Raw genomic sequence first — 13,584 nt, 5'->3', positions numbered from 1 at the left:
GCCCAGAATTGGACACTATACTCTAGTTGAGGCTGAACCAGTGATTTATGAAGGTTCACTTGCTTTTGTACACTATGCCTTTGTTAATTAATCACTTTCTTCACCCGCTGTACAACTGACAAGCAAGCAGGTGAGGAGCGGACCATGGAAATGTCCATTGACCTTGGGTGGAATTTTACGGTTTCGGGACGAGTCTTAGGATAAGGGGTGGCAAATTTAAAGCAGAGTTGAGGAGAAACCACTTCTCCCGAAGGGTTGTGAATCTGTGGAATTCGCTACCCCAAAGTGCGGTGGATGCTGGGACAGTGAGTAAATTTAAGGAGCAGTTAGACAGATTTTTAATTGGTAATGGGTTGAAGGGTTATGGGGAGAAGGCAGGAAAATGGGGATGAGGAGCAAATCAGACATGATCGAATAGCGGAGCGGACTTGATGGGCCAAATGGCCAATTGTGCTCTTGTATCTTATGAACTTATGAGTGAGACTGTAAAATCCTGCCCAGCATCCCCTGCACATTGTATTCTTTGTTTTATATTACTTCCTCTCACTTTCCCCAGCCAGGACTGCTCACAACATCCTCTTTTATCCCTTTCACTCAAGTTCAACTCCAATAAATGTTTGAGACCTTTTCCTGTTTGAAGTTAATTAAAAAGCTTCTTAACGGTTTATTACTGAATGCATTGTGCAATATGAGTGGTTTAACAGGTTGCCTGCCCAGAGGTCGATCTGCGACCCCTGTTGGGTTAGTGGCTGGCTGACCTGTTTCCATGACGACACTCGGGCTAGCAGAGCTGGAGTTGGGACAAGGCTGGACAATGGTGAGGTTATCCCAGCTCCATGCACTGACTCACCTTGTGTCTGAGTGCACTCTTTCACTGCTCCCTGTTTCTTTATATTCTCATTTAGTGGCGAGATTTGTTAAATACACTGGCTATGGAAATGCAGCTGGCTTGCTTGCTGCCCGAGGACTGATGGGAGGCCGGACAGCGGAGGGAATGTATTCAGAGGATGAAGACACTGACACCGAAGAATATAAAGAAGCCAAACCCAAGTGAGTCAATGTCAATGTAATACCACCAACTTGCATTTATATAGCAGCTATAGTGTAATAATACGTCACAAGTGCTTCACAGGACTGATGATCAGATAGAATTTCACACCGAGTCACACATGAAGATGCTAGGGACAGGTCCAAGAGATTTAAGGGGGAGGGCAATAGAGATGTGTAGAGTGAATTCCAGAGCTTTTGGGCCTAAGCAACTGGAGGCACAGCACCCCCCCAATGGCAGAGCGATTAAAATCAGAGATGCTTAATTGGCCAGAATTGGGGAGCGCAGAGATCTCCTAGGGTTATGGGGCTAGAGAAGATAACAGACATAGGAAGGGGCAAGACCATGATGGGATTTGAAAACGAGGCAGAGAATTTTTAGTTTTCCAATGGTATATTCTTCATAACGTGGGTGTGAAGGCTGGAAATAACTCGTTAAATTCACAAGCACAGGCCGGAAACACAACTGGAGTCTCAACTTAATTCCAGGATCTTCCTCCTACTCCCTAATCTGTCATTGCCTAGTGACCTGGAACAAAGTTTCATCAGAGGTTTGGATGTTTATTCCTAATAGGGGTGGGAATAAATGGCGACCTTGCTGGAGAATGTTATACAGAGTGATTTAATTAAGTGTGAAACTAAGGTCTTAAATCTAAACAAGTAGAACAAAAGGTATGATGGTAGACGAGCAATGGAAGAATTAATACATAATTTCTTATCAATGGAAATTCCTTTCAGGTGCAAAACCTCCACAGAAAAATGGTCCAATTGTGGCTATCAAGAGGAGTTAAAGATAATGGGTGAAAATGGAAAAGTGTCAGGATCTGACTGCAAACTGGCGTGTTTCTCTCCAGAGAAACAGGCAGGTTTTCTCTCCAGACACTTGGTCAAAAAAAAAAGCAGGGGGGCATTTTTCACACTGTCATTTTGAGGGGCTTGGGGATAAAGATGGCAGCAAAGCCGGCTCCACAAAAATCAGGCCCCCATTTTTAGGGTCAAGGCAAAATACTGCAGATGCTGGAATCTGAAACAAAAACAAAAAATGCTGGAGAAACTCAGCAGGTCTGACAGCATCTGTAGAGGGAGAATAGAGCCAACGTTTCAAGTCGGGATGACCCTTCACCAGATAAAAGCAAATTACTGCGGATGCTGGAATCTGAAACCAAAAGAGAAAATGCTGGAAAATCTCAGCAGGTCTGGCAGCATCTGTAAGGAGAGAAAAGAGCTGACGTCTCGAGTCCAGATGACCCTTTGTCAAAGCTTTGGTGACCCTTCATCAGAGCTCCCAGCTCAGCCTCTGATGGAATTGGGGAACAATAAGTCAGTTAGCTAAAATCAGTAGAAAGCAAAATATGAGAATCTATTATAGGTGTGTGGTAACAGGGCAATTAGAATATCATCATACGATTAAGTAGAGTCAATATTGATTTGTAAAAGGGAAAAGCATGTTTAAGTATTTTACTTTTTTGAGGATGTACCTGGCAGGATGGATAAGGGGAGCAAGTGGGTGTAGTGTATTTGGATTTTCAAACTGCGTCTAATAAATTGCCACACAATATGTTATTACACAAAATTAGGACTCATGGTATTGGAGGTAACACTAGCACGGATTGAGGATTGGTTAATGGACAGAAAACAGAGTAGGAATAAGCGGGTCCCTGAAACCTTTCCCCTCATGAACTGCGTGTTTTGCAGCATCAATCCTGTGACGGGTCGAGTGGAGGAGAGAGCGGTGAACCCCATGGATGCAATGACAGATGAACAGAAAGAATACGAAGCCATGAAACTGTTTAACATGTTCGACAAGCTGTCCAGGTAAGATTGACTCAGTGCCAAGCTGTGGAGCAACTTTTTTTGATCCGCCTGTGTTAATGCTGCAGGCAATTTTACACAACTGAAATTAAACCCAGTCGTGGGATTAAAGTGCCCAGCAACAGCAAAACCTCGAGAACCCCAAAACAGAGAGAGACAAGGCAGTAGAATGGGCTGTGAATAGAATTTGTGTTCAACTGTCCTGTACTTCATAAAATCTGATCCAGCCTTTCTCAGAATAATAAAACTCCTTTAGTCCCTTAAAGATGGAAATAAAAAGCCATCCGATTCTTACCATTTCCTAACTTAAGAAGGAGCGTTCAAAATTAACCTGGGAGATATTAACAAGAAATTTGACACAAACTCAATCTGTTTGAATAGAATTCCAATCATGATGTTTCAAATAAACAGACTCTGTCCAGTCACAGAGAATTTGATCCACTGAGTTAATATCGCGGGTGAGACTTGAACTGACGATTTCTGGGCTGCTTTCATTCTGACTTTCAGCACATTTCTGTCTTCATGTCAGATTTATGGGGTTGCGACATGGGGTGGCAATTATTCATTTCCAGTTGTCGCTTTCCCGCTTTTAAGTTTCCTGATATCAAATTGAAATAACAACACTGGAGAGCCTCGGGGTGGGGGACCCGGCCCCGCCCCGGGTGGGGGACCCGGCCCCGCCCCGGGTGGGGGACCCGGCCCCGCCCCGGGTGGGGGACCCGGCCCCGCCCCGGGTGGGGGACCCGGCCCCGCCCCGGGTGGGGGACCCGGCCCCGCCCCGGGTGGGGGACCCGGCCCCGCCCCGGGTGGGGGACCCGGCCCCACCCCGGGTGGGGGACCCGGCCCCGCCCCGGGTGGGGGTCCCGGCCCCGCCCCGGGTGGGGGTCCCGGCCTCGCCCCGGGGCAGGACAGATAACATTGGCATTTGCGTTGATCCTCACGTCCAATGAGAGCACTGACTGACCAGTTGCGGGTTTCCTGAGTTCAACCTTCTCTTATTTTGCTCCCTTTCTGAGCAGAACTTTGCTGTTAACGCTGTTTTCTTTGATGCACAGGGAACAGATAATTCAGCCAATGGGAGTGACTCCAGATGGGAAACTCGCTCCACTGGAAGAGATGGTGCAGCACATTGTGGAAGTGCAAGAGACGTCAGACTCTGACTCTGATTCAGACTGAAAGATTGGAGTGCGAGGATGCCTGTGGAGGTGACTCACTGCTCGATGAGTTTGTTACTGATAGTTCCACACTGGTAGATACATGGCAGGTAGTTTAGTGTAGTCTGTTGTCCCAGTAAAGGGTCTGGGGAGTCATGGACAGACCTGAAGCCTGAGATGTTTTGTTGGCAGAATACTGAGGTGCCTCCAAATATTACACTTCTCCTAACAAATTGCTGAGGTGACTCCTCCATTGGAGCAATAAAAATGCACTCGATATGGTGAATATTTATAATTGTTTTGTTGAAGGTACAAGAACAAACATTGAGAGGTTATCTATGTTGGGCAAAGAATACTTCCTGCTGGGCCCTCACCATTAGCATCAGAAAGCCCTGCTGCCAGTGTCATGAGGCTGTGGTGGGACACACTAGAACTGTCAGTGACAGTGTGAGCCCTTCCCTCGGGATGCAGTGTTAGCTCCTTCACTCTGGATCCAGTGTTAGCTCCTTTACTCTGGATCCAGTGTTAGCTCCTTTACTCTGGATCCAGTGTTAGCTCCTTCACTCTGGATCCAGTGTTAGCTCCTTCACTCTGGATCCAGTGTTAGCTCCTTCACTCTGGATTCAGTGTTAGCTCCTTCACTCTGGATCCAGTGTTAGCTCCTTCACTCTGGATCCAGTGTTAGCTCCTTCACTCTGGATCCCGTGTTAGCTCCTTCACTCTGGATCCAATGTGCACCATTTGCTATGGTTGCAGTTCAGGCCCTTTGCTATCAATCCACCAAGAGTCTTTTGACCCAGTGCTATCCCTTTGACATCAATCCCGTGTGAGCCCCTCACTGTCAATACAGTGCAATCTCCCAGCTGTCGATCTAGTGTCAGTCCTTTATTGAAGATCATAGAATCACTACAGTGCAGAAGGAGACCATTTTGGCCATCGAGTCTTCACCGACCCTCCAAAGAGTATTCCACTTAGGCGCACCCCCCGCCCCATCCCCACAAACCAGCACATCCATCATAGCTAATCCACCTAATGAATCATTGCTTTTTATTGTGATGTTAAAGAAATGGGAGGACACTAATTTCGCTATGAGCTAGTACAGGTGCTAGAGGCCAAATGGCCACCACCAGTGCTGTCACAGACCTCTGGTAAAACATGGGCAAATGAAATCAATGGGCAGGAAAATCCCCAACTGGTCCATCAAGTGGCCCCAAAGAGGAGGTGGAGCATGGTGACTAAACACTCCCTCTTCCGCCCAGCAGCAGCCGTCCCTCCTCCACTCCCTCTCATTGCCAAGTGGGAACCTGGGTGAGGTGAAAGCAGTCAGCAATTTTAAAAACTCAACAAGAGGTGCCCTGGAAAATTCCTCTCCAGCTTCCTCAGGAGATGGAAATGCAGTTCAGTTCAGGCGATTGCAAGGACCGAGTGATCACTGTAAAGATATTCTCTCAACCAGGAAACATTCAAACTCCCAAATGAAGGCAAAGAATCATCACCCAACATAGCAGACAGCAACACACCCTGGGGAAAAGATACCCAGACTATTCTTACACAGTTCAATCTCGCATCTCCTGGTCTTACCCAATCTATGAAACTGGAATAATCCATCAACAGGGTCGCTATCCAGCTTTTTCATTATTTTATTCACCTCTATCAGGCCTATGTTGCACTGGAATAAATAGGCAAAACCCTTGAGCCTGTCTGTCACAATTGCTCCACCCCTGTGCTGAGCATGTGACTCAGGTTGGATGAATCAACCTGTAGCATTTGTCTGAGTAACTTCTCCAAGATCCACGTAGATTTTTACAAATAAAGACATTTCCGTTTTTATATTTGGGATGCAGGTACTTGGACATTAAGAGTCAATCTCATTGCTGTGGGTCAGGGGGCCATATATCAGAGAGGGTAAGGGTGGAAGGTTTTCCCCTTCTAAAGATGGGGGTTTAATGGCGATTAACAATTTTCTTTTTGAGCTTAATTTCACAACTTAGTGAGAACATGATAGGCGCAGAAGTAGACCACCATTAATCCTGCTCTGCTATTCAATATGATCATTGTTGATTTGGGCTTCAACTCCACTTTCCCGTCTCATATCCCTTGATTTCCTGAGAAACCAAAAACCTGTCTGTCTCAGATGTAACTATATTCAATGATGGAACATCCACATACTTTGGGATAGAGAATTCCAAAGATTCCAAAATACCTCAGTGAAGAAACTTTTCCTCATCTTAGTCCTAAATGATTGATCCCTTATCCTAAGACTGTGCCCCCTTGTTCTAGATTCACCAGCCAGGAAAAACAACCTCAGTGTCTATCCTGTCAGGCCCCTAAAGAATCTTGAACGTTTTAATGAGATCACCCCTCACCATAGAATCCCGACAGAGCAGAAAGTGGCCATTCAGTCCGTCAAGTCTGCACTGAATCTGCGAGGATCATCTTACCCAGGCCCACCCCTCCACCTTATCCCTGCAACCCTGCACATCCTCCAAGGCCAAACTAACCAACACATAAAGGGCAACTTAACATGGCCGATCCATCTAACCGCCACCTCTTTGGTATGTGGGAGGAAACCGGAGCACCCGGAGGAAACCCATGCAAACACTGGGAGAATGTGCAAACTCCACACAAACAGTCACCCAAGACCGGAATCAAACCCTGGCCTCTGGCAGCAGTGCTAACCACTGTGCCACCGTTCTGCCATCCTTCTAATATCCAGAGAATGTAAGCCCATTAACTCAGTCTCTCATCATAGGAAAACTCTCTCATCCCAGGGACCAATTTAGTGAAACTTCACTGCACTGCCTCCAATACAAGTATATCCTTCTTGGAATATGGAGACCAAGAATGCGCACAGTATTGCAGGTGTGGTCTCACCAAAGCCATGTACAATTATAAAAAAATACTTATTTATTGTTGTACTCCAATCCCCTTGCAATAAAGGTCAACATGCCAGTTGCCTTTCTAATTGTTTGCTGTGCTGGTATGCTAACGTTTTGTCTTTTATGAGTATGCCAAGTTTCTCTGAGCATCAACATTTATAAGTTCTGTGCCTTTCTAAAAATATTCTGCTTTTCTATTCTTATGACCAAAGTGAATAATCTCACACCACATTATATTCCATCTGGCACTTTGTTGCCTATTCATTTTATTTCTATATCTCTTTGAAGCCTATTTTTGTCATCCTCACATCGTGCATTCCTAACTAGTTTTGTATCATCAGCAAACATAGATGCATTACTCCCTGTTGCTTTGTCTAAGTCATTAATATAGATTGTAAATTGCTAAGGCCCCAACACTGTTCCTTGAAGCACTCCACTGGTTACAACCTGCCAATGTTGAAATAGCCCATTTATGTCTACTCTCTGCTTCCTGTTCATTAACTAAATCCCCATCCATGCTAATATATCACTTCCAACTCCATGCACCCTTATTTTGTATATTAACCTTTTGTGTGGTGCCACATTCAAATGCCTTTTGAAATCCAAGTATACCACATCTACTGATTCCCCTTTATCTACCCTACTAGTTCCATCTGCAAAAAAAACTCTAATGTATTTGTCAAACAGGAATTCCCTTTCATAAAACCACGTTGACTTTTTCTAATCATACCATGCTTTTCTAAGTCGATTGTTTAGATTTCCTTAATAGATTTCAGCATTTTTCCATTGATGGATGTCAAGCAAACTGGCCTGCAGTTGTGTTTTTTCTCTCTCTCTTGAATAGCGGTATTCCATCTTTCAATACACTAGGACTGTTCCAAAATCTAGGGAATTTTGGAGAATCATAGCCAGTGCCTCCATTGTTGTGATGAGATTTGAACTCAATGTTAATTCTGTAACTTCGAGGCTATCTCTATATGGATGATGGTGTTTAACGTGAGAAAGTGTAACCTTTATGTTTAGAGGTGAAATCTTAATTCTATCCAAATACACTCAAGCTAGATGGAGGTTCACAGTGTCCCACGGGGTAAGTGTCTTATTTTGTCACTGAGGAATGCTGAGGTGAGGATCAGCCGGGAAGATAAACTCTGATAGACTTGGAGTGCCTTTAGGTTGCAGGATTAACTCCTGCATCCATCATTGAGACATTTTCCACTCCCCACACCCTCAGCCCCAGCTGCGGTGCACTCAAACAGAATGCTTGTATCTAGTGATTGAGTGGACATCACTAAATTCCGTCCCAAGATCTTTGAGTCGCATGCCCTTCCACGGAGTTACGTTCTAATCTTGGCAATAAAATATCTGACAAAATCATTGAGAGTAAGGAAATTGCAATGGATGTCATTTACATGGATTTTTAGAAATCATTTGGGAACGTTCCCATAAGAGATGGATGGCAAAGATATTGGCACCTGGAATTAAGGGAAATGTGGTTCCTGGTCAGTGATAATGGGGCGGGGGGCGGGGGGGGGGGGGGGGGGCGGGGGGGGGGGGGGGGGCGGGGGGGGGGGGGGGGGGGGGCGGGGGGGGGGGGGGGGGGGCGGGGGGGGGCGGGGGGGGCGGGGGGCGGGGGGGGGGGGGGGGGGGCGGGGGGGCGGGGGGGGGGCGGGGGGGGGGCGGGGGGCGGAGTGGGTGTGGTGGATTTGGAATAAAAGGAAGATTCTTGGCTGGAGAGAGAGTGAATGATGCCCCAGGGTTAGAAGTGTTGTTATTTCATATCAACAATGATTCAGTCTTGGAAATCGAGCAAATAATTGCCAATGACACTAAATGTGAATGATTACAGGAGGGCACAGGCTTGCAGTGGAGGCAGGAGGCTGGCAGGATGGGCAAGTGGGGCACGTAAGCAATTCAAGTTGGAAGCATGGAAAATTTAAAATTTGGAAGGAAGAATACGGTAAGAAAATGTGAGGCTTTATACGGAACAGTGACCTCAGTGAGAGGATGCAGACCATTAAAAGGACAGAACAGGTAGATAAAGTCAAGAAAAAGCAAAAGGAATCCGTACAGAGGGGACATAACAAATGAATCACAAAGTTCATCTCCGGTGGAAGCAACAAAATAGCTGAAAATCTGAAATTTGGACAGAAAATTCTGTAAATACTCTACGGGTCAAGCAACACCTCTGAGGAATGGTCCCTCCATAGACATTGTGTGACCTGCAGAGTATACCCAGCATTTTCTGTTTCCGTATCTAGTCCTGGAGATTGGCCCAGTGCTACCCTCCGGAAAAAGATGCTGGTTATTCTGAATGTAATAAATCAACAGGTTTGAAATCATCCGACTTGCTAAGTGTTATTAACAAAAGAAAACCACCCCTGTTGCTCCTGTGACAAGTTAAGGTTTCAAGAGAATTGGAATTGAATGTCTGTTATTTCTGTAGATCATTGCCCTTTTTACATGTTTAGTGTCTTGTTTCATATCTACTGTCCAGAGGTTTAAAAATGCATTAATTTTATGTAAAGTTATTGCAGGTGTTGGATAATTTAACCCTAAAACTAAACCTCCCTGACCTCAACTGACCCTGAACACGGATCCAACCCCTCCACTGATTCCAACTGACCTCTGACACTGACCCTGTCTAATGCTGACCCCCATCTGATCCCATGTGACCCTAACCCTGTTGTAAGATGACCCCCATCTGACCCAGCTGTCTCTGATCCTAAACCTGACCCTAATGCAGAGTCTCATCCTGTTTTGTTTGCCCTGGTGCAATGTTTCCAGGAACACCTTTGATGAATTAGAGTGAGTACGGACAGAACGGGAACATTTTTATCTGTCAGTCTGCGAATTGTTCACGGGTTTGTTCCCCATTCAACACAACAAATAACGAGGATCAATTTTTAACATAATAAATAAGAAAGATGAAATGAGATTCTGTTTCTGATGTCTTTTTGCTGCAGATATGTACAACAGATACCTGTTTAAGGAATCTTTTATCACATGAAAAATGTACAAAATATCAATTGCGTGATTGGAGGTAGTACTTCCTGAGGAGATGGGAGTTGAGCAGGGGAGAGCAATCCCTCACCTTCCCAGAGCGGGCGAGACATCCTTCACCTTCCTGTATTTTGGTGGGTGGGGAGAACAGTCCCTTTTGCCAATTTGGAGGAGAGAGCCCCTCTCATCTTTCTAGAGTCGGGAGAGATACCCGCTCACCATTATGGGCAGCACGGTGGCACAGTGGTTAGCACTGCTGCCTCAAAGCTCCTGGGATCTGGGTTCAATTCCCGGCTTGGGTCGCTGTCTGTGTGGAGTTTGCGCACTCATCACGTGTCTGCGTGGGCTTCCTCCGGGTGCTCCAGTTTCCTCCCACAGTCCAAAGATGTGCAGGTTAGGTTGACTGCCTATGCCAAAGTGCCCCTTAGTGTCCTGGGATGTGTAAATTAGAGGGATTAGCAGGGTAAATATGTGGGATTATGGGGATAGGGCTTGGATGGGATTGTTGTTGGTGCAGACACGATGGGCCGAATGGCCTCCTTCTGCACTGGAGGGAGTGTATGTATGATTGTACCTTACTGAAGTCGGGAGAGATACCCCCTCATCTTCATGAGGTTGGGGAAGAGAGGGACCCCCCTCAACTTCATGAGGTTGGGGAAGAGAGTGCCCCCCTCGCCTTTGTGAGGTTGGGGAAGAGAGGGACCCCCCTCACCTTCATGAGGTTGGGGAAGAGAGGGACCCTCTCGCCTTTATGAGGTTGGGGAAGAGAGGGACCCCCTCGCCTTTATGAGGTTGGGGAAGAGAGGGACCCCCTCGCCTTCCTGAGGTTGGGGAAGAGAGGGACCCCCTCGCCTTCCTGAGGTTGGGGAAAGACACCATCACCTTCTTGAGGATGGGGAAAGACACCATCACCTTCCTGAGGTCAGGGGAGAAATATCCCCTCATTTTCCTGGAGTTGGGGGAGAGACCCCTCACATGCCTGAAGTTGGGGGCAGAAAGACCCCTTCACTTTTCTGAAGTTGGGGGAGAATCCTCCTTACCTTCCGGGCATCCGGGGGGAGAGAGAGACTCCCTCATCTTCCAGGAGTCAGGAGAGAGACCCCTTCACTTTCCGGGAGTCGGGCGAGACAGAGACCTCTCACCTTCCTGGAGTCGGGGATATCATGTCAAGATGACAAAGAAAATATATGTATATCTATATCACCCGTATTACTTTATAATTTAAAAAAAATGAACGAAGACTTTACCCTGATGCCATGACTGGCCATGACTCCCACAAAAGGACTTTCTAGCCTTCAAAAAACAGCAGCATTTCTTTTCCCTTCTTTCTCTCTCCCTTCCAAATGTAAGTTTATTAAATTATTGCTGTAGTGTCAGCTACTTTCTGTACTGCTATTCATAATGATTGTTGTTGAAACTTAATAAACAGTAATTTTTAAAAAAAACTTTGGAACCTCTGGTAAACTTACTATTGCATGAAACATTACCCATCTCAAGAATCCAGATCAGGAATATACATCCTTTGTCCAAACAAAGGGAGTGAAGTGGGAGTTATGTCACACAACCCCTCCCAAGCTGCAAGAACCTGTAATGTTGCCATTGTGAAGCTAAAGGAGGCAGTCCGTCAACAAAACAGAACCAGAGCTGTATCCAGGTTTAAATGACCGGGCCCTCATCTACACTGTTTCTCAGACTCTAGAACTCACCTGAATCAATATTAATTTTGTCTGTTGTCCTTACTTTATATAACCTTTTTCTCTATCCCTCCTGTGAGGATGGATGTTATTAAAATTTGAAATTAACCACTATGCCACCCATCCTGATCTTCAGTGCCTCACTACAGCACTCATCCCACCCTTTACTGACAAAGCTACACCACCTCCTTTTCCTTTCTGTCTATCCTTCTGAAACACTGAGCACTCTTGGATATTCAAATCCCAGACCTGGTCTCCTTGTAACTATGTCTCAGTAATTGCCACAAATCATACCCTGTTGTCTCTATTTGCACCGTTAACTCATTAATTTTATTCAGAATGCTTACGCGCATTCAGACGCAAAGTTTTTAGGTTTGTCTTATTATTAATTTTCCCTACCCTTGTACGATTCCCTGAAGTGACATGACATTCACACGCTCTGTCCCTTCCTTTCATTATCTGGTATAAATTAACCTTATCTTTAACCTTTACTCCTACCTGCTCCTTACGCTTCGATTTTAAAAAATTTCCATGCAACTGAGTCCACCCAACCCCCCCACCTCCCACTATTTAGTTTAATGCCCTATCTACAGCCCTAGTTATTTGATTTACCAGGACAGTGGTCCTAGCTTGAATTACGTGGAGCCCGTCCCAATAGAACAGTTCTTTCGGGGCAGACTTGATGGGCCAAATGGCCTCTTCTGCACAGTAGGGATTTTACAATCCCTGTTTATATTGTTAGGGGCCCTTTGTAGACAGAGTAAACTCTGGAGAACCCCTGTAAACACTGCACAACACCGGTACATGCCCTGGATACTCCCTGTTAATACTGACACACTCCCACAGATCCCCTGCACATCTAAGGGAAGATAAGCTAATAAACTAAGTTAGCACTAAGACTCTTTATAGATAATGTTTATTATGAGAATACAGGAACAATTGGTGGAAAAGTGTCTGTGGACAGCATCTAGGGATCTACTGGAATCCCCTCACAGAGATGGGACGTCAAGTTTAAAACCTATTGATTAAAGAGCTTGTCATCCTGCTTTAGGAGGATGAATCAGGTTTGAACTATCCACTATTCTGTTAACTCTACATCCGAAAATTGGACTAAAATCATTCACAGTCGTTGTGGCCTGATCAGATGGAATTTAATGGTTTGCTTAACACATTTTGTTTTCCTTTTCAGTTGATTTGAGGTTAAAATATGAGAAAAAGATCTTGGTCCCAGGGAGCCACTTCCTGCCTCACTGGTCTTGGCCTGAAACTTTCAAATTGTTCAGCCAAGGCTGAAGGGTTTCAGTCAGATCTCTGCTGTGTTTATGGAAAATATCCACTCGTAGACAATTTCCAGATCTTTTTCTGTGAAGAGAAGCTGAATCTAGAAAAACAATTAGGAAAATGATTAAAATCGACCATTATTTAAAAAGAATTTGTATTTCACATGCCTATCTCTCCCAAATATCACTCGGCTTGGAGGAGGCAAGTCCATCATTAACCTGGAGCCTGAAATTTACCTGTCATTACAATTACTCCCTGATGGACCTCGGCAATCTAACAGCAACTATCCGTATCTGGATCTGTCCATTTATTGGACCTCTCCAGATGTGTGCAACCACCCCTGTCCTCCCCTATTACACATACACACAACCCGAGCAAGAGTCTTCTACACAGATAAGTATTGTGAACTGTGAGGGGCATAGTGATAGATTCAAGAGGAAATAGAAGGCTAATGAAATGAGCAGACAGGTGGCAGGCGAATTTAATGCAGAGAAGTGTGAAGTGACACATTTTGGGATGAAGTTTGAGAAGAGGTAATATAAAATAAAGGGCAAAACTCTAAAGTGGGTGCAGAAGTGGAGAGAACTGGGAGTAAACTGTAGACAAATTGTTGACGATGGCAGATAGATTGAGAAAGTAGTTAATAAGACATACAGGATCCTTGGCTCTGTAAATAGACGGATGGAGTACAAGATCAAGAAAGTTATAATGAACCTT

The 13,584-nt window shown here is 45.3% G+C and overlaps 1 protein-coding gene across 2 annotated transcripts in view; it reads left to right on the top strand.

Annotated features, from left to right (window-relative positions):
- LOC144498915 (chaperone Ric-8A-like) overlaps window positions 1-11,329 on the top strand; it is a 43,627-nt gene extending 32,298 nt beyond the window's left edge. Inside the window, exons 8-11 of one of the 2 annotated variants that reach the window (XM_078220816.1) lie at window positions 906-1,050; window positions 2,743-2,862; window positions 3,915-4,064; window positions 8,739-11,329. In XM_078220816.1, coding sequence (XP_078076942.1) covers window positions 906-1,050; window positions 2,743-2,862; window positions 3,915-4,035 — 386 coding nt within the window. In that variant the 3' untranslated portion in view covers window positions 4,036-4,064; window positions 8,739-11,329. Of the gene's footprint in view, window positions 1-905; window positions 1,051-2,742; window positions 2,863-3,914; window positions 8,393-8,738 lie in introns of those variants that run through there. The other variant, XM_078220815.1, reaches the window with a different exon arrangement.
- Window positions 11,330-13,584: the final 2,255 nt, after the last annotated feature.

Source organism: Mustelus asterias, chromosome 9, assembly GCF_964213995.1.
Source record: "Mustelus asterias chromosome 9, sMusAst1.hap1.1, whole genome shotgun sequence".
NCBI lineage: Eukaryota > Metazoa > Chordata > Chondrichthyes > Carcharhiniformes > Triakidae > Mustelus > Mustelus asterias.
The sequence above is the reverse complement of the archived record's forward strand: the minus strand, read 5'-3'. Positions and strand labels throughout refer to the sequence as shown.